At 42.5% G+C, this 24,791-nt stretch overlaps 2 protein-coding genes across 9 annotated transcripts in view; both read right to left on the reverse strand.

The window, feature by feature from the left end:
- pde9aa (phosphodiesterase 9aa) overlaps window positions 1-13,770 on the reverse strand; it is a 53,201-nt gene extending 39,431 nt beyond the window's left edge. For 3 of the 4 annotated variants that reach the window (XM_028591043.1, XM_028591046.1, XM_028591044.1), the window contains exon 1: window positions 13,451-13,770. In XM_028591043.1, coding sequence (XP_028446844.1) covers window positions 13,451-13,513 — 63 coding nt within the window. In that variant the 5' untranslated portion in view covers window positions 13,514-13,770. Of the gene's footprint in view, window positions 1-7,790; window positions 7,822-13,450 lie in introns of those variants that run through there. The other variant, XM_028591045.1, reaches the window with a different exon arrangement.
- Window positions 13,771-20,168: 6,398 nt separating this feature from the next.
- slc37a1 (solute carrier family 37 member 1) overlaps window positions 20,169-24,791 on the reverse strand; it is a 33,384-nt gene continuing 28,761 nt past the window's right edge. For all 5 annotated transcript variants that reach the window (XM_028592053.1, XM_028592057.1, XM_028592052.1 and 2 more), the window contains exons 18-20: window positions 24,408-24,505; window positions 21,965-22,029; window positions 20,169-21,375 (exon numbers count right to left, since the gene is read on the reverse strand). In XM_028592053.1, coding sequence (XP_028447854.1) covers window positions 21,360-21,375; window positions 21,965-22,029; window positions 24,408-24,505 — 179 coding nt within the window. In that variant the 3' untranslated portion in view covers window positions 20,169-21,359. The remainder of the gene's footprint in view (window positions 21,376-21,964; window positions 22,030-24,407; window positions 24,506-24,791) is intronic.

Below are 24,791 nucleotides of genomic sequence, written 5' to 3' on the forward strand. Positions count from 1 at the left end.
TTTTAAAAAAAATAGGCTAACGATTGTGTCATAACCACGCGACTTACTGTCGCACAGTAGAGAAATTACCGTATAGTACAGGAGAAGCTCACAGGCAGTTTCGAGTCACATTAGCTGTTTAAGTTTAATTACTAATGTTAACTAGCATTTTAGTTAGCAATAATTAGCCTGTGCCTATGTTATCTCCTTAATACACCTACGCTCTCCGTCTCTGTAAGATTGGGAATGATTGAGATTTCTCTCGGCACAGCTACCAGAAGACTTCAACTTTCAGACACGTTGCTCACGTCACATCTATGTCTTCAAGCTCAGTTGGAGGCTGCTCAGTAATGCTCAACGATCAACGGAGAAGTGCTTCTAATATCCTTCACTGGTCTCTGTCCAGAGACACGGGGTCTATTGGTCCATTCTATATGGTACATACTGTTGGTCCATTCTATATGGTCCATACTGTCTATGGTTCAATCTCAGAACAGTGTGCACCGTTGGGAAACGGTGTGCAAGTGCTTGATGATCATAGACTGTAAATATTAAGTCTATGTTTGAGATATGTTTTCTCTCGTTTGGTGGGTGTGTCTCTAGTTTATTGGCTCAGGTCACAGGTGATACTCAATCAGCAGAGACCTGTCTGTAAACTCGTGGTAATAAAAAGGCAGAGCGCTCTCTCCTGGTGGGGTTGAAAAATCAATCTGTTCCACTTAGCGCTCCCCCTAGAGGCCAGGAGAACTTCCGTTGTGTAAACTGGATGCAGCGTTTTTCTGGTGCATCTGATTTTGGTGATTCTGTATTTGCAGTGCGTTTGTGTATTTGGTTGTGTTGTGTGTATATGCAGCGCACTTGCTAAATGCTGCCCATGTGTGGTCAAATGAATGAAGATGTTTTCTTAATTTGCTTGTGTTCTGTCTATTTGCATGTGTTTCATAAAGTTGCAGTTCGTTTGCCCCTGTCGGCCACTGTAGGAGAGAGGTCAAAGTGCACTTGAGCGGTCTGGCAGTGGCAGCCTGTCACAGGTGGAAGAGACAGGGACAGGTGGAGGGCAGCGGACACACAGCAGTACGTCAGAAACCGTACATCTACAACTTCTTCTTATTCCTGCTCTGAAACACAATGGAAAAGACTTTTTTATTACTGCACAATTACAGGTAATTCAGTCCTGGACTCATATTTCCTCATATAGGATTTGAAATTGTCATGGTTGTAAAAGCCACAACAAATCTGTCACTGTCTCCTCTAACTTTTGCTAAGCATTACTAACAATTATTTTCATTGCCGATGATTCTGTCAATTTTTTTTCTCAATTAATAGTTGTTTGGTCTATAAAATATCAGAAAATGGTGAAAAATGTCCATCATTGTTTCCCAAAAGCCCCACAATGATGTCCTCAAATGTCTTGTTGTGTCCACAACTCAGTTTACTGTCACAAAGAAGAGAAGAAACTAGAAAATATTCCTATTTAACAAGCTGACATCGATTATCATAATCATAATAGTTGACAACTAATCGACTAATTGATTAATCTTTGCAGCTCTACTAAGCGTTATGCGTATGAATGCAGAACAAATACTGTCCCCATCAGATATCAACATCCTTTATTATGCTACCCATAAACCCTTGTCTTTGGGGGAACTTTTCCGGCCCCAGTTCTCATTTTAACATAACTAGTGCAGTGCCTGTTGAAAATGTGCCTGTTTGGAATGGGCTGATTGCTTGGCCTGTGGTATTGCTGCTTGTAGAATTCTCCAAAACCAAATTGTACACCAAAATTACTTACAAAAGGACCCCAAACCACGTAATATGCAACTCCACTGTATAGCCTACTACTGACTAGCTACTTCTACATCAGAGGAAGACATACTGCATTTACCTGATAGAGAACGTGGCAGATTAAGAATTTAATCACAAAATACCACACAGAAAATGTAGAGTAATCAGACATTAGCCTCATGGACTCATGGCAGTGCCCATCCGGCCCGTTATGAGAGCTAATCAGCACATATCTGCATTAATCAACCACCAGAACCGGACTGTGTGTATCTGTGTGTGTGTGTGTGTGTGTGTGTGTGTGTGTGTGTGTGCGTGTGCAGAGAGAGCGAGTAAAAATCGAATTAGCTTTTTTACCGAAATATCGTACGTCAGACCACATTTACACTCTGCACACCCTTATTAAAAACTACACCAAAATTAAAAATTGGAAAATATTTACTTTAAAATTTTTTTAAATGCATTTGATTCAATATGGCATGATGGGCTTTTTTATAAACTTATTCAAAGCGGTATAGGGGGTAAAGTTTATGCGATTAAATCACTATAAACGGAAAATAAATGTGCAGTAAAAATTGGCTCCAAAAGAACCTAATTCTTTAAACAAGGGCGTGGAATGAGACAGGGATGCAGTTTGAGTCCAACACTATTTAACATTTACATAAATGAACTAGCAGCGATGTTGGAACAATCTGTAGCCCCAGGTCTCACACTTCATGATACCAACATCAAGTTCCTGCTCTATGCTGATGATCTAGTTCTGTTGTCCCCAACAGCAGAGGCTTTACAACAAAGCCTGTCCACCCTAGAGCAGTACTGTCAGAAATGGGCACTGACAGTCAATCTGAAAAAGACCAGTGTTATGGTATTTCAGAGGAGTGCCAGATCTCAGGGAAAAAGCCAGAGTTACAACTTCACTCTGGGCAACACCAGACTAGAACAAAAGGGATCATCTAATTACTTAGAGTTTCAACCTGGCCATAAAAACACTATGTAATATTTTTTTTGATAACACCAATAATGCTTTATGGAAGCAAAGTCTGGGGCCCGATTACGAAACCAGAATTTAAAAACTGGGATAAAACTCCCACTGAAAAATTACAATTGGAATTCTGTAAAATTATTCTAAAGGTTCGCCCAAACACCCCAAACAATGCATGCAGAATAGAACTTGATATATTCCTTCTGATAAAAATTCCATTGCATATAAAGCTCTCCTGAGCAACCAGCAGTTTTCACATGTCCACCCCCCTTTAAAGTTAAACACCACAGTCAGTAGTAGACAGACAGGTAGAGAGAGACAGGTACACGGAGCCTCAGAGCCGCCACAGACACAATCCTCAGTCTTCAATCAATAGATTTGAAACTAAAAAATCCAAAAGAAATTTTTTTTTAACAAAATCCAGAGTCAGTGACCATGAGCTGGAAATTGAAAGACGTCGACATTTAAAAGTGTGGAGACCAAGAGAGGAACGTGTCTGTACACACTGCCACCAGGATATCGAAACAGAATTACATTTCCTATGTACATGTCCCAAATATGAAGACTTAAGAACCAAATATGTCAACATATACCAGGCTTCACTACCTACACTGAGGGCGAAAAGCTTCCTTTTTTATTAGGGGAAGATAAAAACATGGCATGGCTAGCAGCTAAATATGTCTTCTCCTGCCACAATACAAGGCAAAATAAATAGAAAATTGTATATAATCATTATCATTTTTATTTTTCTATTCTTTTTTTTATTGTTTTATTTTTTATATTATTGTTTCAACATACCCTTTGAGGGACATGCACAGAATTTTTTCTTTAGTATCTGCAATTATATCATAATTATCCTGTTCACTTGTATTATTATATCAGATGTATTTACTCCTTGTTGTTGTTTATATGTATTATGATATACCCTGTATGGATTGTATGCCCAGGGTGTGAGGCGCCGGGCGGGTGTGGGGATACTCACAAGCCCCCGGCTGAGCGCCGCTGTGTTGGAGTTTACCCCGGTGGACGAGAGGGTCGCCTCCCTACGCCTGCGGGTTGTGGGGGGGAAAACTCTGACTGTTGTTTGTGCATATGCACCAAACAGGAGTTCGGAGTATTCGGCCTTCTTGGAGACCTTGACTGGAGTCCTGCATGGGGCTCCAGTGGGGGACTCCATTGTTCTGCTGGGGGACTTCAACGCACACGTGGGCAATGATGGAGACACCTGGAGAGGCGTGATTGGGAGGAACGGCCTCCCTGATCTAAACCAGAGTGGGTGTTTGTTGTTGGACTTCTGTGCTAGTCATGGATTGTCTATAACGAACACCATGTTCGAACATAGGGATGCTCATAAGTGTACCTGGTACCAGAGCACCCTAGGCCGAAGGTCAATGATCAATTTCATAATCGTTTCATCTGATCTGAGGCCGTATGTTTTGGACACTCGGGTGAAGAGAGGGGCAGAGCTGTCAACCGATCACCATCTGGTGATGAGTTGGGTCAGAGGGTGGGGGAAGACTCTGGACAGACCTGGTAAGCCCAAACGTGTAGTGCGGGTAAATTGGGAACGTCTGGAGGAGGCCCCTGTCCAACAGACTTTCAACTCACACCTCCGGCGGAGCTTTTCGTGCATCCCTGTGGAGGCTGGGGGCATTGAACCCGAGTGGACAATGTTCAAAGTTTCCATTGCTGAAGCTGCGGCGAGGAGCTGTGGTCTTAGGGTCTTAGGTGCCTCAAGGGGCGGTAACCCACGAACACCGTGGTGGACACCGGTGGTCAGGGAAGCCGTCCGACTGAAGAAGGAGTCTTTCCGGGATATGTTATCCCGGAGGACTCGGAGGCAGTTGCAGGGTACCGGCGGGCCGAAGGGCTGCAGCCTCTGCCGTGAAAGAGGCAAAGCAGCGGGTGTGGGAGAAGTTTGGAGAAGACATGGAGAAGGACTTTCGGTCGGCACCAAAGTGCTTCTGGAAAACTGTTCGCCACCTCAGGAGGGGGGGGGGGAACCATCCAAGCTGTGTACAGTAAGGATGGGACACTGTTGACCTCAACTGAGGAGGTAATAGGGCGGTGGAAGGAGCACTTTGAGGAACTCCTGAATCCGACTAATACGCCTCTATGTTAGAGGCAGAGCTGGAGGATAATGGGGGATTGTCGCCGATTTCCCAGGCGGAAGTCACTGATGTAGTCAAACAACTACACAGTGGCAAAGCCCCGGGATTGATGAGATCCGTCCAGAAATGCTCAAGGCTCTGGGTGTGGAGGGGCTGTCCTGGTTGACACGCCTTTTCAACATTGCGTGGAAGTCTGGGACGGTGCCAAAGGAGTGGCAGACTGGGGTGGTGGTTCCCCTTTTTAAAGGGGGACCAGAGGGTGTGTGCCAATTATAGGGGTATCACACTTCTCAGCCTCCCTGGTAAAGTCTACTCCAAGGTGCTGGAAAGGAGGGTTCGGCCGATAGTCGAACCTCGGGTTGAGGAGGAACAATGCGGATTCTGTCCTGGTCGTGGAACAACGGACCAGCTCTTCACTCTCGCAAGGATCCTGGAGGGAGCCTGGGAGTATGCCCAACCGGGTCTACATGTGTTTTGTGGATTTGGAGAAGGCGTATGACCGGGTCCCCGGGAGATACTGTGGGAGGTGCTGCGGGAGTATGGGGTGAGGGGGTCTCTTCTCAGGGCCATCCAATCTCTGTACAACCAAAGCGAGAGCTGTGTCCGGGTTCTCGGTAGTAAGTCGGACTCGTTTCAGGTGAGGGTTGGCCTCCGCCAGGGCTGCGCTTTGTCACCAATCCTGTTTGTAGTATTTATGGACAGGATATCGAGGCGTAGTCGGGGTGGGGAGGGGTTGCAGTTTGGTGGGCTGGGGATCTCATCGCTGCTCTTTGCAGATGATGTGGTCCTGATGGCATCATCGGCCTGCGACCTTCAGCACTCACTGGATCGGTTCGCAACCGAGTGTGAAGCGGTTGGGATGAGGATCAGCACCTCTAAATCTGAGGCCATGGTTCTCAGCAGGAAACCGATGGAATGCCTTCTCCAGGTAGGGAATGAGTCCTTACCCCAAGTGAAGGAGTTCAAGTACCTTGGGGTTGTGTTCGCAAGTGAGGGACAATGGAGCGGGAGATTGGTCGGAGAATCGGCGCAGCGGTGCGGTATTGCATTCAATCTATCGCACCGTTGACGAAAAGAGAGCTTAGCCAGAAGGCAAAGCTCTCGATCTACCGGGTCAGTTTTCGTTCCTACCCTCACCTATGGTCATGAAGGCTGGGTCATGACCGAAAGAACGAGATCCAGGGTACAAGCAGCCGAAATGGGTTTCCTCAGGAGGGTGGCTGGCGTCTCCCTTAGAGATAGGGTGAGAAGCTCAGTCATCCGTGAGGAGCTCGGAGTAGAGCCGCTGCTCCTTTGCGTCGAAAGGAGCCAGTTGAGGTGGTTCGGGCATCTGGTAAGGATGCCCCCTGGGCGCCTCCCTAGGGAGGTGTTCCAGGCACGTCCAGCTGGGAGGAGGCCTCGGGGAAGACCCAGGACTAGGTGGAGGGATTATATCTCCAACCTGGCCTGGGAACGCCTCGGGATCCCCCAGTCGGAGCTGGTTAATGTTGCTCGGGAAAGGGAAGTTTGGGGTCCCCTGCTGGAACTGCTCCCCCCGCGACCCGACACCGGATAAGCGGACGAAGATGGATGGATGGATGGATGGATTGTATGTATGTTTGTTCCTATGCTTTGGCAACACAGATGTATTTTTTGTCATGCCAATAAAGCAACATGAGATTGAGATTGTGAGAGAGAGAGAGAGAGAGAGGCAAGGCAAGGCAAGGCAGCTTTATTTATATAGCACATTTCAGCAACAGGGCAATTCAAAGTGCTTTACATAAAACATTAAAGAGGGAGAGAGAGAGAGAGAAAACATTGTAGTGTTGTCTTTTTTGTTAACGATATAGCATGATATCACCACAGTTTAGTGACGTTGTCTCGTCTCTCGTGCGACATACAACGTAAATATATTGGCCAGGTTTTTGTGAGGGAGATATACGTTATAGGCGTAAGGTTACAGGTAGCCTGGTAATAGGTAGTGCTGGGCAATATGGAGAAAATCAAATATCACGATATTTTTGACCAAATACCTCGATATCGATACCGCAACGATTTTGTAGTGTTGACTATTGGTGCTTTCACAAAATATTTACACAATGAGATTTTTGATAAATAATCACCAGTAATGTGGATATAATGACTAAGTGGGTAAAGGCAAATTATAGAATAGTTACAACAGTCTGGTGTGTTCAGAAATTGACATCACTTTACTGTAATGCAGTCTTTAAAACCAGGAAAAGACAACACGTATGTCATATTACGATATCCAAAATCTAGACAATACCTAGTCTCATATCACGATATCGATATAATATCGATATATTGCCGAGCTCTAGTAATAGGCGTATGATTTGATTTTTTTAAACGGCGGTAATAGCGTATGTTATGCGGTGAAAGTTTAGAAACAACTTACACAACAGTTGCGATGTTCCTGTGTGCTATCCCCCACCCCACCTCCCCCCACTAGTGTAAAGTGTCCTGCGTGACCCTCCCCACCCCACACGTGCAGGTTACCTTCCCCCCAAAGACAGACACATACACACACACACACACACATAAACACACACACACACACACACACACACACACACACACACACACACACACACACACACACACACACACATACAGAGGTGTCCCGCTTTATTAGATAGATGCAGTATATGCATATTTCATTTGACTGCCACTGATTTATTTATTTATATTTGAACATGTGCTCCTAGTTGCTTATCAAACCTCCCTAATGCTGCGGTGTAAATACGATGCTTCCCTTTGCTGTCCTCCTGCATCAAGTATGCATGCATTTGAATTGTCATCATTTACTATCCATTTCAGGAAAAAAAAACTTCACTGATAAAGAACAGAAGGAAGAGAGAGATAATAACTGCTAATTTGGCCCTCTCTTTTAAAGAAAAACAATGTGAGCTTAAAAGGAACCAAAGACGTAAATTTACCTAATGACAAGCGAAGCCTCCGCTGAATGTAAATGAGTGTGCAGCAGTAAAGTACCCTGTGGATAAGATGACAGCAACTCTAATGCTTTTACTAATGAAAAAAGCCGATCGTTTTCTTCTTGGCCATACAGCAGCACTTTGAGTCTGTGTTTTTGCACTACATTAATTCATGTGATTAGTCAAATACTCCTGAGGATGTCTAAAAGCAGATCATGTATTTCAATTGTTCTGTCATTAGTATGACCTACCGCTGAACAAATTCATGTTCTTGTTTTAAGATGCTGCGACTGATTTTAATAACAAACCCCACGTTATCATAATGTGTCCCCTGCTGCTGCTGCTGCTGCTGAATGCACCCAGGATGATGATCCCACACCATAGGCCAGCCGCATCCACTGTTATGCAAAAAAGAAAACGAAAAAGAGATACTCAAACCAGATCATCACGCAAACAGGACACGCTAACCAGAATCTGATTAGCCTGGATAAGGACGTGAGATAACAAAGGGAGACACAGAACACAGAAAACAAGTTTTTTTTTGTAATTTAACACACACAAGAAAAGGATATGAGAAGAATATGCGTTCAATTTAGGGCTTCGACTAACGGTTATTTTCATTGTTGATTATTTTCTCGATTATAAATGTCAGAAAATGGTGAAAAATGCTGATCAGTGTTTTCCCAAAGCAAGATGACGTCCTCAAATGTCTCGTTTTGTCCCAAACTCAAAGACATTCAGTTTACTGTCACAGAGGAGAGAAGACACTAGAACAGATTCACATTTAACAAGCTGACATCAGAGAACTTTGAGAGCTGAAACTAATCTAATATTAAAACCTAAATCCAAATCTAAGTGTCCGTGTCTGTGTTACACAGCTTGTACGGGGACTCGTCTAACATTTCCAGCCTAGCAACAGGTGATCACCGATCCTCTGAACAAACAGCTCAATATCTTTGACGGGCAATGCAGAAGATTTGGCTGGTGGTGAGCCATCAAATACAAACACAGCTGCAGGATATATACTGTACACACACACACACACACACACACACACACACACACACACACACACACACACACACACACACACACACAGAGACCACAACATTCAGAAATGTCACCATTCAAAAAAACAAAGACGCCCTGAGTGAAAACTGAGATGTTGTCTCTATTTATCTGTAGCTGATAGCACTGAACACTGCTGTCAATAAACATGTTAAATAGGAAATATAATCTAATTGTAATGTAATGCCATTTAATCTTTCTCCTGTTCCATTTTATTTTCCACAACAAACTCAACATTTCCTTGCCTGATGCTTGAAACACATTAAGCTGTATTAACCTTTTTAAACAAGAGCAACTCCTCCCACCCTGTTGCATGATGCAAGTGTCTGCATGAGGAAATGTCATGGTGTGCAGCACACACACACACATATACTGTACACACTGTGTGAACTCTATAAAGACAATAAATGCAAAGTGCCGGTGAGGCATAAACCTCATTATATGGCCTTTTATGAGCTGCTGTTCCTTCTCCATTGGTTTGCCAATGTAAACAGAGCTGTGGCTGAGCTCTCTGTCTTCTCCGTTAACAATAATGGGACAAATCGTCTGAAATTGACACTGCCCTTCACTGTCCAGGAGTCATGATGACTGCCCAACAGCGCTGGATTGGATTGGATTTTTGACTGTTTTTTTCTTGTTGCTTTTTCTCATTGAAACTGACGAAGTAACGGTGTCTCCTATTAGGGCAGTGATTCATGTTTTTAATTCAACTGTAGCGGAATCGGAATGGTTCACATCGCAATCAATCGGGATGTCCTGGTGGGATTTTGGTTCTTGTGGTTGAGGCTGACAGGGATTTAGGTTTTCCTTTCATCTGAACTGAGTAAACTCTGTGACCCTGAGCAGGATAAACAGACTGGATCGATGGATGGATAAATGAAAGGATGAATGAAGTCAGATCAAAGGTCTCCAATGGCAAGAATTAGTAAAGGGAAAGAAATGCAATTTTGCATGTTTTAGTTTAGATTTCCTTTCTGTTTTGGTCCTAATCTAACATGGGACAAACTCTTGAGCAGGGGGCGATTCTAGGATCAGACCAGTTTGGCAAAATGTGACAAAAACATTCAGCAATTTTAGTTGCTTACATTTTAATTTGGGTTATAATGTGCGCCATGAAATGACCAACTTCTTCTTCTCTGGGGACTACCAACGATAAACTTCACAACCGTCTCCTGCTCTCCCTCTGACAGATCAGATAGAGAGACTCAGCCAAAGGCACAACCTCCTCTGATTGGCCAACACTATGTTTCTGTTAACCCTTTCCTTGATTGGGTTACTACTGCTGTACACAGGGGACATACTACTACTACTACTGATGTAAACAGGGAACATACTACTACTACTGCTGTACACAGGGAACATACTACTACTACTACTACTGATGTAAACAGGGAACATACTACTACTACTGCTGTACACAGGGAACATACTACTACTACTACTGATGTAAACAGGGAACATACTACTACTACTGCTGTACACAGGGAACATACTACTACTACTACTACTGATGTAAACAGGGAACATACTACTACTACTGCTGTACACAGGGAACACACTACTACTACTGATGTAAACAGGAAACATACTACTACTACTGATGTAAACAGGGAACATACTACTACTACTGCTGTACACAGGGAACATACTAATACTACTACTACTGATGTAAACAGGGAACATACTACTACTACTACTGATGTAAACAGGGAACATACTACTACAACTGCTGTACACAGGGAACATACTACTACTACTACTGATGTACACAGGGAACATACTACTACTACTGCTGTACACAGGGAACATACTACTACTACTGATGTAAACAGGGAACATACTACTACTACTACTGATGTAAACAGGGAACATACTACTACAACTGCTGTACACAGGGAACATACTACTACTACTACTGATGTACACAGGGAACATACTACTACTACTGCTGTACACAGGGAACATACTACTACTACTGATGTAAACAGGGAACATACTACTACTACTACTGATGTAAACAGGGAACATACTACTACTACTGCTGTACACAGGGAACATACTACTACTACTACTGATGTACACAGGGAACATACTACTACTACTGCTGTACACAGGGAACATACTACTACTACTACTACTGATGTACACAGGGAACATACTACTACTACTACTGATGTACACAGGGAACATACTACTACTACTACTACTACTGGGTTACAGGTGCATAGCATTGGCGACAGCGACACAGGATATTAAACCTGTTTCTTTGAACCTGTAATTGTTTGTCCTCTGTCCATAACAGACAAGTTCGCAAACTCTTCACTTGAAACACCAAAAGTGATTAAAAAAGGGGGGGGCTGAGATAAAAATGTATATGTATATATATATATATAGGAAGGGTCTAAAATCGCCCACGCTCTTGATGAAGTTTAGTTCAGATTAATTGTCACATAATACTGCTGTCAGTTGATCAGTGTTTCCCAGTCGTGCCCAATCTGCAGGACTCTAAACTGCAGCCAGTGACACAGAGGCCATCAGGAGCTGGCACAGGTGTAGTTTGCATACATTTGATTTCATTACAGCAACATTTCTGTGTGTTTCATTCAATATTTGCAAGATTTATTATAAAACCCATTACCATCCAACACAAAGACAGACTGAGCTGTGAAAACAATAGCTGTAAGGTTGGTAAGACATTGACGTGAAAGTTCCAGTCTGGGAATCTGGTGCCTGTTGTTGGATGAATAAGTTGCATGCCTGAGTGTATTCAGAGAGCAGAGCCTGGGTTACTCTTCAACCTCACAGCTCTGCAGCTCTCACGCTCCGATTTATTTAACATCCAAATAACCTGTGAGATTATTCCGCCTGCTGCATGGACTGTAAATAGTCATGCACACACACACACACACACACACACACACACACACACACACACACACACACACACACACACACACACACACACACACACACACACACACACACACACACACACACACACACACACACACACACACACACAGTCCACTGTCCGTGGTACTATCTTTGTGGGGACCTGTCATTGACATAATGCATTCCCTAGCCCCTTACCCTAACCTTAACCATCACAACTAAATGCCTAACCTTAACCCTTACCCTCACCCTAACCATAACCTAATTATATCCCTAATCCTAAAACCAAGTCTTAACCCTCAAACAGCCCTTTAAACTTGTGGGGTCCAGCATTTTAGTCGGGACCCCACAAGTATACTGGAATCCCGGTTTTTGGACCCCACGAATATAATTTAACAAGCCCCCACATACATACACACACACACAGAGGATGATGACGGTTACAGTAGGCCAGTGGATAGTGATGATTCATACACATCATCATAACTATGGACTCTCTACTTAAGCACACTATTTTTAGCCAATGAAGTGTTCAGTATCATTCCATTCTCTGTGATAAACAGACATGACATTTAGACTGTAGGCCTGCCACCAATTGACCTCATTTACAGTAAATCATACACAGCACGTAGCACTTATAGCAGACCTGATGCTCCCTGTGAGGATCCCCTTAATCAAGCAAGCGTCAAATCTCTCTGTGGCATCAAATCTCAATGTTACAGGGGATTATATAATAAGGCAATAATAATGTTTTTCTAAGGGTTTTTAATGAACCAAGGACACAGTTCTCTTTCAGTTACTTGAGACAGGTAGTCCATGAATGATAACAATTTACCTACTACAGCTAATTACTGCTAACCCCCCAAAAAACTCACCACATCCCATTTCTATAAAATCCATGTATTGATTTGCATGGGGTCCACTGTGAATGTATAACAAATGTATAATATTTAATGACATTTATGACATTTGTTTATTCCCCCAATACATCCCAGTAACATTTCTATACTCTGTGGTACTCATTACAATTTAAATGTCATTAAACTACTTTAGTTTTTTTTTCTATAGCCTACAGATATTACTGTAAATATTTAGTGATCACATCACAATATTTAAAGTTATTTGACTTATAGGCTACCACACTTGTAATATTACTGTAACAACTGCTGTATAGGCCTAGTTATGATAATATACAATGGCATTATCATGCTTTTTTACCTCCTGTTGTCACTAGACTTCTTATTGAACTCAATGATTGGCAATATTATATGAATTTAAGTAATAATCCATTATAAAATGAACATCATATATAATGAATAACTAAAGAAAATATATAAATGGCTTACAATGCCAATAATAGCAATGATGATATTGATAATTAGAAATACAAATAATAATAATAATAATATAAATCAAACAATTAATTTCCACTAAATAGTTGTTTTGTCATTATAGTAATGAGCTACTGTTATTTTAAAATGACTAAAGTTACGTTTTGAAACATTCATTAGGCCTTTTCCTGTTTGTGTTTTGTTTATGTAATCCCATAGCTTCTTCTTATTAAATAACATTATTTAACAGTATTTAATAGTAGTGGGCGTTCTGGAGTTCCATAACTAATTAAGCGGGGATTTCTATGAAGGTTTTGCTAACAGTGTTGACATACTACATAATACATATATAGTAGCCTGTATGTATCCTACCTTCTGAATCCTACCGTCCACGTCCAGGTAAATGACGCGGTAGGAGGACGAAGCGGAGCCCATGGTCCCCTCACCTTTCCCCGGCGTCGGTGCGTCGCTGTGCGGGTTCTGCTCCGGGCTCCGTGTCACCGGTCCCACTCGCACCGCCGTTACAAAGCGAGGGTGGTGAAAGTGGAGTCAGCGGTCCAACAACATCCCACCAGCCCGTCAGCCTGTCTGTCTGTCAGAAACACCGATACAAACTCCCTCTCCTTTTCTAACTCTTTCTCCCCCGGTTTCTCGCCGCTCTGTCACTTGGCTATCATCTCATAAAGCCTGGCCACGCGCGTCCCCGCCACAGACCTCCTGGGTCTGCGCGCGCTCATCTACAGACATGCGCGCTCTCTCTCTCTCTCTCTCTCTCTCTCTCTCTCTCTCACACACACACGCGCGCGCGCGCACACACACACACACACACACACACACACACACAGTTGTACAGGTAGATTACACAGATACTGTGTTTGTTTTGTGTGCAATGCCTGGGGGAGAACAGTTGTAATTTTCCACCAATCAGAGGCAACTTGGAGTGATGTCACTCAGCCCCCTCATGCTGGATTGCTTGGCTTGGTTGCACACCAATGACTGAGTCACTCAGATTTATGTTAATTTTAAGGGGAAAAAAACCATATGTGTGTTTTTGATGTGTAATGGTACAGTGTAAGACAGTGTAGTGGTATGAAAAGTCCCTCTTTCTGGTTGCTTGAAACAGACCTAATGGAAGATAAACACCAGCCAAAGGAATTGGTTGAGGAAAAACCTAACACCCCAAATATGTTCCTATTAATGGCTTATAACTGATGTACAAATCATTTGTAAAAGATGTATTAATTATTAATACAGCCATGTGTTACAATTGACTAACCTTTTATAAAGGATGCCTCAGAAAGTGGTATCTCAGTGGTATCTCAGCTACATTCTCTTTTCCCTTTTTGTTTATTTGGATACTTAAAGGATTCCTGGATTTGGAGCTCATTTTTTTTAGTTTCTGCTTTTGTACTATATGTGTTCTGTCCTTGGGGCCAAGCCCCCTACACACATACTGTACACTCACGCACCCACAAATACTGGTCTTTCTATGAGTACAATTATTTGAAATATATTGCACAGTGTGAAAATCAACTAACGGAAAAAAACATTCTCATACCTCACTGACATACTGTAAATCAGTGGAAAAACAGTAAAAAGGAAAAATAGCTTTACTGTGGAAAAGTGGAACAGTGGGGATGTCCCTAGTTGAATTAAGCAGGCATTTAACAGGCATTAGTGGATGATCCATCTATCAAGGCCACGAGAAGAGTCCAAAAGGGGCGCAAAACTTGTTGTGCTAGGTTTATAGTCACTGTAACACCCAACAGACAACTGCTGCAATAAACCCACATTAAATCCTGCAGCTGAGCCAAAAGGAAGTTGAAACCTTCACTTATTGAGATAAGAAGACCAGACTGAGGTTGTGTGTGTGTTCACACTCATTATACTCAAACAAACAAAGGGATTCATCTAATTCCATTCCAATTTGGCTGGGTTGGATGAGAAACACAGACTGATCTCAGTAAGTGGCGTATGCATGACCCGCCAATTCGGGTGCCATTTTGGTGTGTTATCAAGACGCATAATCGCTTTTTAGCGTGTTTAACAACGCCGTTTGGCCTCCTTTGACTTACGTTACCTTGTGATTGCGTGTCAATTTGCGCCATAGCGAGTAGTATGAAAGCCCGAATGGAATGGAATGTTCACAGCTAGAGTGGGTGACATCGCAGACGGAGTGGAGAGTAGCTTTAATGCGGATGCATAGGGCCCCCACAGCCACTAGGGCAGTGGTTCACAACCTGGGATCCGGGCACCCCTCAGGGGTCTGCAAAGATCATAGGGGGGGGCACAAGTCTATCTGGTTTAAGGTCGAGGTAAAAAAAATATAAATATTTGCACGTTAAACAAATTATGATAATACACTAGAATATATAATGTGTACAAAAGTCTGTATGAAAACTATATAGTTTTGTTCTCGCTTAAAATTGTAGGCAGGCTACTTAGTAGGCCAAACCTCCAGGAGCTCTTAACCTGGGGCCCTTGCTGTCATCAGGTCAGCTGCTAGCTGCTATCATCCTCGTCTTTCCTGCTGCCACGGCATCACTATTTTATGAATGAAACATGGTGGAGAAACGTAAAAATGCTGATAACTCCTCTGTATCAAAAAAGAAAGTAAGACTCTATCTCGAGAGTTACCTCAACTTTGGTTTTGGGGGGGGCTCAGCTTTTCTTAGACATAAATAGGTGGGGCGCCAAGGAAAAAAGGTTGGGAACCACTGCACTAGGGGGCCCCCAATTTGCAAGTATAGCCCGTTTAGTCTCAATATATTTAGGGAGAAATAAAATGACCTGTCTTTATCAAGGGGGTAAGCGAGCATCAGGAAAGCCTACCTCCAATGGGGAGATACTGAGGCTAACAAGCCATCACCTTCCGTTAGCATCCCATTGACTCCCGTTCATTTTGGCGTCACTTTGACTGTGAATAACTTTACATCTGAAGTGTTTAAAGACTCTATTTGTCCATTGTTAAACAGGGTTAAATTGCTTTAGTCAACTTGAGATGTTTAATTTGAATTTGAGAGAGGTTTTTACAGATTGATGCATCTCCATGGATTATCTCAAAGGTTTGAATCCCCCGCCATCGTAGTTTGACAAAATAGGGGGCCCCCCAACAGCATCTTGCATAGAGCCCGCCAAAGGCTAGAAACGGCCCTGTTGACACAACAGGACACGCACACATTTCACACGGTGTAGTGCCAGCTTTTCAAAAGACCTTCAAATATTCCACATCTTCCATACATTATGGCTATTGTTCAACTTTTTTGAATACCATTCATACTTATTGGACCCTTTCCCATTTCTCCAACTCATTCATAGTCCTTCAACTGCTTCTTCATACAGATTAAAGGTGCTCTAAACCACGTTGGGTGACGGCACTTCTTGTTGACGTTCAAAGTATTGTCAAACAAAACGGAGGCTAGCTCGCCCCTCCCTCCTCCTCATCCTGTCCCCTCCCCCTCCCTTCCGTGTTCTATCCCCCCAACAACCACCCCCCAACCCCCAAATCCTTCTTGTCGGTTATTGGCTGGAAAACTGTTATGTTTGGTGGTGCAGGTTGGTGCGGTTTGTTTTTGTTGCCATTTGTGGAGCCTGGGCTGTCTACAGAGACCACTTTTTTTTACAGTGTGTTCAGGGGACAGGCAGCTAGCAGATAATGAGATGTTTTTTTACAGTGTATTCAGGGGACAGGCAGATAGCATATAGTGAGGAGATGTTTTGTTGTATGTGACAAAAAAATGTGGTAGCCTAAAAAACGTGTGACATCACTTAGAGCACCTTTAAGGCCAGCAATGCAGTTAAGAGTCAGCTTTTCAACAAACCTTTAAATAAAAAAGTGTAGTGATGCAGTGTAGTGTCAGCTTTCCAACATCCAGCTTTCATACTGCTGTTTCTTCAGAAATGGCCTTCCCTAGTAATTATTGTTATTCTAGCCTGCCGGGCGCAATAACTTCTAGGTGCAGAGATACAGCATGTTCGTTTGTCACCTTTAGCAGTTTTGGAAGCTTTATTTAGACATTTGAAATGAGCCAAGATAGTTGCTTGATCCAAGATCCAGTTGAGGAGGGAAAAAGGCAGTAGCCGGCGGTGGAGGGAGAACGGCGTCTAGGAGGCAGAACACAAAAACACGATGAGGAGAAAAAAAAGGCTAAACTACGGGAAACTCAGGATAATAACTAGAACTGGAGATAGCTGAATAATGCACAGGAACGCAAGTGATAATTACGTGGCTGAAACAATTATCTGGCGGGGACTGAAAGCGGACCTCTCCCTAATATAGGGAGAGTGGCAATCAGCCCCAGGTGCGTGGACTGGAGCAGGTGTAGTAGATCGTAGTGATTGCAGCTGCCTTGGTGCCGGGGTGCCTTCAGTGGTAGTGGGAACATGAGGAACAAAAAGAGATGGACGGAGACAAACAACACAGACACAAAAAGGGGCAGAGGTAAGGGAGACACACAAAAGGGAAGGGGAGACAGCTCAGGGAGGTGGGGCCCTGACAATTTCATGTCAAAACGTACATACTGTTGTGGCTAAATCAGATTGCTGGTGCTTCATATTAACTTCTACTAAACTTGAGCATGCATTTCTGCACAGATCAAGGCCTGTGGGTTTTGTCTCCTTCTACTGGAAGGAACTATTAAAAATGGACCCATATCCCCTTCAATGAACATATCACCATGTAAGACAGACATAAAAAAAAATCGAAACTTGTCCTTCAATGCACAGTTGAGACTGATTTCAATTTTGTCATCTAATTCTTGGCAAGACAGTGAATGAGCTTATTTTCCTAAACTGTGAACGGTTCCTTTTGGCTGTTAACCAACTGTTTTTTTTCCCCCACTTCAAACCTTTGGGTGGTAAAAGTGAAGGCAGAGGGTGAATTTTGGATTATTAAGTGGCATTAAGTCCTATCTCAAATCAGGGCTCAATATGCCTGTAACCAACCCTATCCCAATCCTTGTGCGTGCGTGTGTGTGCGCGTGTGTGCCTTGTTGTCTGCCTGTGTCACTGAGTGGGTGTCTGTCTGTCAGGAGCTTACCATTTCAGATGACACCTGCCACCTCCAGCTGAGACTTAAGGCCACTCCATGCCATGAATCAGACAGATTTAGCCGACCTGTAGTATAGTATGCTGCAAGAAGAGCAGTCAAAAACACGACCCTGGAACAGTTAGGTGAAGAAAACAATTGGTTTATTTTTTTTCTCCAGAATGCTTTGGGAGTAAACCATCCCCAAACCAAGTTCATTCCCGAAGAAGCAAGGACACATTTGGATGCTTTTTTTTTCTTTACAAAAATCAACTGACCCAGCAAAAAGACATACAACAAACAAGGCACACAATGTACTAGGCCTACCACTGACACATAATAAATATATACACAACAGGTGGTCTTGTTTTAAGGAAGGCATAATTATGTCTCAATGCTACCATCACAACGTTTACGTTGAAAATATAAATGTATATATATCAATCAACAACCATGAGCTTATTGTGTCTAAGTTTTCTGATTTTCAACGATAGGATTTTAATTTTTTTTAATGCTTACAATATTAGATATTGGAAGATAAAATGTAGTCACTGTGACCAATCATCTTAAACACTACCCTAACGGATCGACATTGCACTGCAAAATATATCCATATGAGGTTTAACAAGTCAGTTATCTCATTTGACAAGAACATTACATTCATAAGACCTCAGATCTCCACCCACACACACAAACAAATATGAATCATTATCTGCAGGTTTTATATCAAAATACAACTTTGGTGCCTTCCTTTCATAAAAAAAAAAGAAAAACCACCACAAAACGGACAGGAATAACTTAAATGACTTAAATAAGTAGTGTGTTATTTAAATCCCCACAATCTCTTTGGTTCAATAAGGCAACGGTGACAGTGAAACCGCAGCTTCCACCCAGTAGAGGAGGGCTCTAGTGGTCTTGGTTTGTCCTCCTTTCACTCATACAGCATCACCCAGAATTCAGTTGGTCCAGCAGCCCTCTGTCATTTGTCCACAGAGTGGGAGAGCTCTTTCTTTCTTTCTTTCTAACAGAGCTACTTGTCAGAATTGGAAAGCACCAACTCTACAGTGTGCACATAGGAAGCTACTAGTGTTTCCATTAAGGTTAAAGAGTCAGTTCACATAAATTACAAACAAACATATTTTCACACTTCCCTCTCGTGGTATCTATCCATGTAGAAAGTTATTGGTTTTATTTGTCCAGGTTGAGATTTCTGCCTCCACCCAAATCAACCTCTTCAATATAAATTGGATGTTAGCATTCACATATAACATTTAAAATGATCAATAAAAGATGTACTGCACCTACAGAAACAGTGTTCTAGATAATTCACAGAACAAGCAGTCAACAGTTTTTAGTTAGCCTACTTTTCTTCACAGAAACAGTCCAGTGGATTTCTTTTTTTTTTAAATAACAGGGACACTATTTCTGGAAAGCTGTTGCTGTTGATTGTCATGTCACTTCTTAATGGTGTCAAAACCCCATTGTACTGGGATAAAAGCAGACCTCTCAAAGACTAAAAACCTGGACTAATAAAACCAAAATGATCCGACTTGACAAATACAACTACAGGGAGAGGTTGTTCTTAATTTGGGTGAACTGCCCCTTTAAAGATGCCCTGTGGAGTTTTTGTGTGACAGGGATCACAGAAGATCCACTTCCATTTTTTCATCATTCTGACAAAATATCTGCATGACATGATGGATCCCATCAGGCCTGATGAACAGACTGAATTGGCATTTAGTTTAAAGAACAATTCCAGACAGTTTATTACAAAGACCGGTTATAAAGACAGTAGCGTTCATGTTTACGTGCGGCCGCCATCTAGGATAACAGTCTTTGTAATAAACTGTCTGTACACTTACAAAGTTCTCAATGCTTCGGTGTACATGTAGGGACCCTCATTATGCTACCGTTGAAGTGTGGTGCTATTTTGAGCCTTGTTAGTGGTATAAAATAGCAATTTACCCTCTGCCCCGAAAGTTAGCGTTAGCAGCTAACCACCGGTTTGTGGTAGCTTGTTTAAAGCTAGAGACGCATTCGATTAGCATGAAAACATGTCCCAGAGAACGGTCGACTCGGTACACATATGTTATTAATCCCTAGGTTCATTTTGCGCCGGAATTGTCCTTTAAGTTCATTCAATTCTGTCTGACATTATGCTCATGAAAACAATTTTCAGATGAGAGGTGGTTATTTTTGCCCTAACCAATCATTAGTGAGCGTTCTGTCCATCTTAAGTCAGTGTTTGGCAACATGGAAGCTGCGATGGCGGTTGCTAGGAGGAGTTAACATCTTTCCCAAAAACAGCCTACACACGGATACTTTTTGTGGCAAATTTGCTGTTGCCATTTTTTTCGGGTCTGGCAAAGAAACCCAATTCTGACGACCCCATTCTTAATCCCTCCTGAAAGCTCTGATGGGATGTTGTTTTTTTTCCAAGTCGCCAATGAGCACAACATGATTCAAAGGACTAAAGCCAGGGTAGATGCCACCAAGGCCACACTGGAAAGCTGTGGGTTTGGGTATACAATTACAATACTCCCTTAGGTATAATAGTTCAGATAGTTAGGATTAAATATAAACTTGACTGTTATGGTTAGGTCATTGTTTGGTGAGCTTATGAGGATAAGAAAAGGAGGACAACTACAGAAATGGAAGTTGCTGTTTCAAAGATTGCTATCTAAAATAAATAGCTCTGGTCGCTTAATACACATGTCAAAGTAAGGCTAGTTTCATACATCTGCCAATCCTCAGAGTAGAACGAGCAGGTAGTGTGTTCAAGCTCAAATTGGCTCCCATTGAAAATAGATAGAGGAAGATGAGAGAAAGCGGCAAGGAAGTTGAGTATGTGTACATTTCCGTGTGCGAGTACAGTATGTGCAGATGAAGCCTCCAGGCTGAAATCTGCTGCAGTTCCTTTTGGTTCACCAGCCAGAACTTCAGCTTCAGCTCTTCCTCAGGGACGCAAGTACAGTCTTAATTACAGTGAACTGCTGCAGCTGGCGTACCACTGTGTGCACACACGTTTTATTAACATGTGCATGTGTGTGTTTGTGCGTGGTAAATGTCTCATGTCAGGGAGAGTCCAGTTATTGTCAGAGCCACAGTCCATTTCAGGCTTAGACAAGTGGTTTCAATACACTGTGTGTGTGTGTGTGTGTGTGTGTGTGTGTGTGTGTGTGTGTGTGTGTGTGTGTGTGTGTGTGTGTGTGTGTGTGTGTGTTCCTATGTGGAGGCAGTGCATTTAAAGAGAGGTCAGTGCTCCTTCAACCTGTGAAGTAGACACAAATATTAAAACCACACTGATAAGTTGGCTTCATTGAGTTTTACAGTGTGGTGCAAAAAGCTCTATGAAAACTGTCCATGAATTGTCCTTTTCTTTTCCTTACTGTATACCTTTTTCCTAAGTACATTAATCAAGCTATTAGTTAGTTCAGGCCTTTGATGTTACACAAGAAAATTCCTATTACAGACACTTTAACCTTTAAAAAATTGTAATATTAACTATCAAATTCTAACCTAACACTAACCCCATTAAATCCCACTTGTCTTAGCAGTCTTCCAAGTGTCGTGCAGGGATGCTACTACAACAAATAATAATAGAAAAAGTACTGCAAGCACATATTGTAATGTATTCTGCAAAAATTAAATAAACACTTAACTGGTACTAGTTTTCAATGCACTGTATATGTGTTCATACATATTTGTTTTTGAATATAACTGGAGAAAGCTATTTCGACACCACAGCCCAACACTTGTCTATAAAATCAAAAGGATTAACAATGTGGATGTGTGAGAGATAGGGTGTAAAGGAATGAACCATTGAGTCAAATGATGAAGAGGAGGATGGCAGGACTTACTCTACAGCGGAGATGGGACGGGATTTAGTGGAAGTCAGTTCTTTTGTCACGAGCCGGAGCAAGAGCTGCACACACACAAAAACAGTTTTTAGTTTCTTAACCATTTAGAACATATTGTTATTGTGTGGCGCTGGTATCAACACTTGAATTTAAAGCTGCATTAATTGTAGGGCTGTCAGCATTAACGCGCTAATCGCGACGCGATTAAGGGCCGAGCATAACGCGTTAATTTTAATCGCATGTCGCCATATATTAATTTATTTTCACTTCACTCAGCTTCGCGTCGTGCCTAACAGGCTACTATTTTGACCCTGACTTTGCCATACTTCCTCGTAACACATCCTCCGGCTGCAGGCTGCAGGCATGATGGAGAAAGACAGCAGCAACGTAATTCTGAATGGCGCTTTTTATTTTCCAAAACTCCCGGACGGGTCGAAAGCCATATGCACATTGTGTAAAGCCGAATTAAAATATCACCGAAGCACGTCAAGCTTGAGCTACCACCTACGAGTTAAGCGTAGTACCGTTAACATGTGTCAGGTTGATGCTAGCAGGTTCAGGGAAAGCACTATTTTGGAGAGTGCTACTCGCCGACCTGTTGATGAAACCAAATCCCAAAAAATTACTACCCCTTTCTTGCAAAATGGGTGTCAACTAACTGCAGACCTGTCAGCATCGTAGAAGACTCTTGTCTTAAAGACTACGGTTGGCATGTTCTGACCCGTCTTATACATTGCCGTCGAGGGGGACAGTAGTTCCACGCCGCACTGCAAAGCAGCCACGCTGGAACTGCTGCAAAGTGATGCAAGGTGATCACTGGAAGTCCGTGAGTAATTAAAATTATTTAGGAGTTACTAAACAGCAATTGACTCTAGATTCAAATGCGTGACTAGAGTCACACATTTTTCTTTTGTTTACAGTAAATAAATAAATAATAAACAAATTCAAATCTTAAAATCAAGTTCATAAAGTCACTTTCTTTGCATTACTTTGATTCCCAATCAAGATACACTGGTAAGAATGTCTTTCCATTGTTAACATGTACTTAAAACTGAAATGCAAAATAATAGAATTTTAATCATGTGATAAAACATGCGATTAATCGCGATTAACTATAGAAATTCAGCCATTAATCACGATTTTAAAAAATGTATCGTTTGACAGCCCTAATTAATTGATAATTTTTTTTTGCCGACAGCAGAACAAGTTGAAAACCCAATCTGATATATTATCACTTTATTAAGTTGTTATGGCAACATCAACATTCATTTGGAGTCGTGTGTGTGTCCACGTGATGAATATACGTCAAATATTCACTCTCCTTTTTGCTCTGTTTTTGTCTCTAGCATCTCCTGAGAAAATATCTGGCTCTTTAGCTGCTAAAGGCTCCACTATGGTAGTCTATATCGACGGCAGTTCATTTACAGGATTGTTCCGGTGCCGCCGGATGTCACTCATTTTCAGCCGGATGTTTGTCACCTTCTGCTTTCTTTGTGCTGGCATTCTAAACTCGGGTCGATTCGGTAAAAATCCTCCCAGCTAGAACCAACAATCAAATCAATCAAATTATATTTATCTTTTTTTTTATTATTCTCGACACGTTTCACCAAAACTAGTTCCTTCCCGAGGCTATTCTGCAGAGACACTGTACGTGCGTCCGGCGCTTTACGCGCGCCCAAGACAATTGCGATTGGTTTAAAGAAATGCCAATTAACCAGAGCACGTTTTTTTTTCTCCTATTCCGGAATGCTATGTGGACTAGCCAGACCTTCCTCCGCAGCGCCTTGGAGGAAGGTCTGGCAATGTGAGACTACCACTATGTTGACCGGCTGTTTGGTGCTGGGCGGACACTGTGCAGTGACTTTATCAGAGCTTTTTGGCTGAAAACATCTCGCTGCTGGAAACGAGCTTGATGACAGCGGTGGTTGCGAACAAAACCCGTAGAGCTGTGATAACTCTCTGTGGGCTCATCACTACGAGTGATCCAGTCATTTGATATAAGATTAGTCTGGGGAGTCTGCTCTGTATTTTATACTGCACAACAGGCACGATCAACGAGCATAGCTCAAATTACTCCGTACGCAATTGGATAGTCCTTTAACCAATCAGACCAACGATCCGGGTGACGTAGCAGCGACATCAACGGATTGTTGCGCTTCGGTGGCCACCATAATGAATGTAAACAAAAAGCTGCCTGCCGTCGCTTCTCTATCGCCTCATATTAAATCCGCCAATAGCGCACCAGGTGGATAAGCCAGTTTGTGATTGGTCCCTGCAGATTTGTAACGGAAGCAGGATAGATAAACGTACAGGTTTCCAGCATGAGTTGCAGGGAGGAATCAAATCGCCAGTCTAGCTTTAAGGACCACTCAATGAAACATATTCACATCCTATTATTATCGGTAATGACACTTGTGTCGTTTAGGGTTTTTGTAGCACTCACCAACAGAGCAAGGAAGTCAGCCGTCATCAGCATGTAGAAGACCCGATCCCAGCCGCCTGCAGACAACAGCCCAGCTAGCAGGGGGCCCAGCGCGGCGCCTGACGGCACAAACACAAGCACGGCCATTTGTTGGTGTGTGTATTACCTCAACACTTTCATCTCCGACAGGCTGTTCTAGGCTTCATGTTAAATGCTACACTGCACTGAGAAATAACAGAAGCTATGCCAACACCAACACAACGAAGCAGATCAATAAAAATATAACATTTGTCATATTTCAAATTTAATTCCCAAATTCCTCTGTGCTATAGAGTCCTGTTGTTGTTTTAAAACCATCAATGACTGACGTGTTCCCTCATTACCATGAACACAGACTGCTCTTTA

This window comes from Perca flavescens, chromosome 11 (assembly GCF_004354835.1).
Source record: "Perca flavescens isolate YP-PL-M2 chromosome 11, PFLA_1.0, whole genome shotgun sequence".
Taxonomy (NCBI): Eukaryota; Metazoa; Chordata; class Actinopteri; order Perciformes; family Percidae; genus Perca; species Perca flavescens.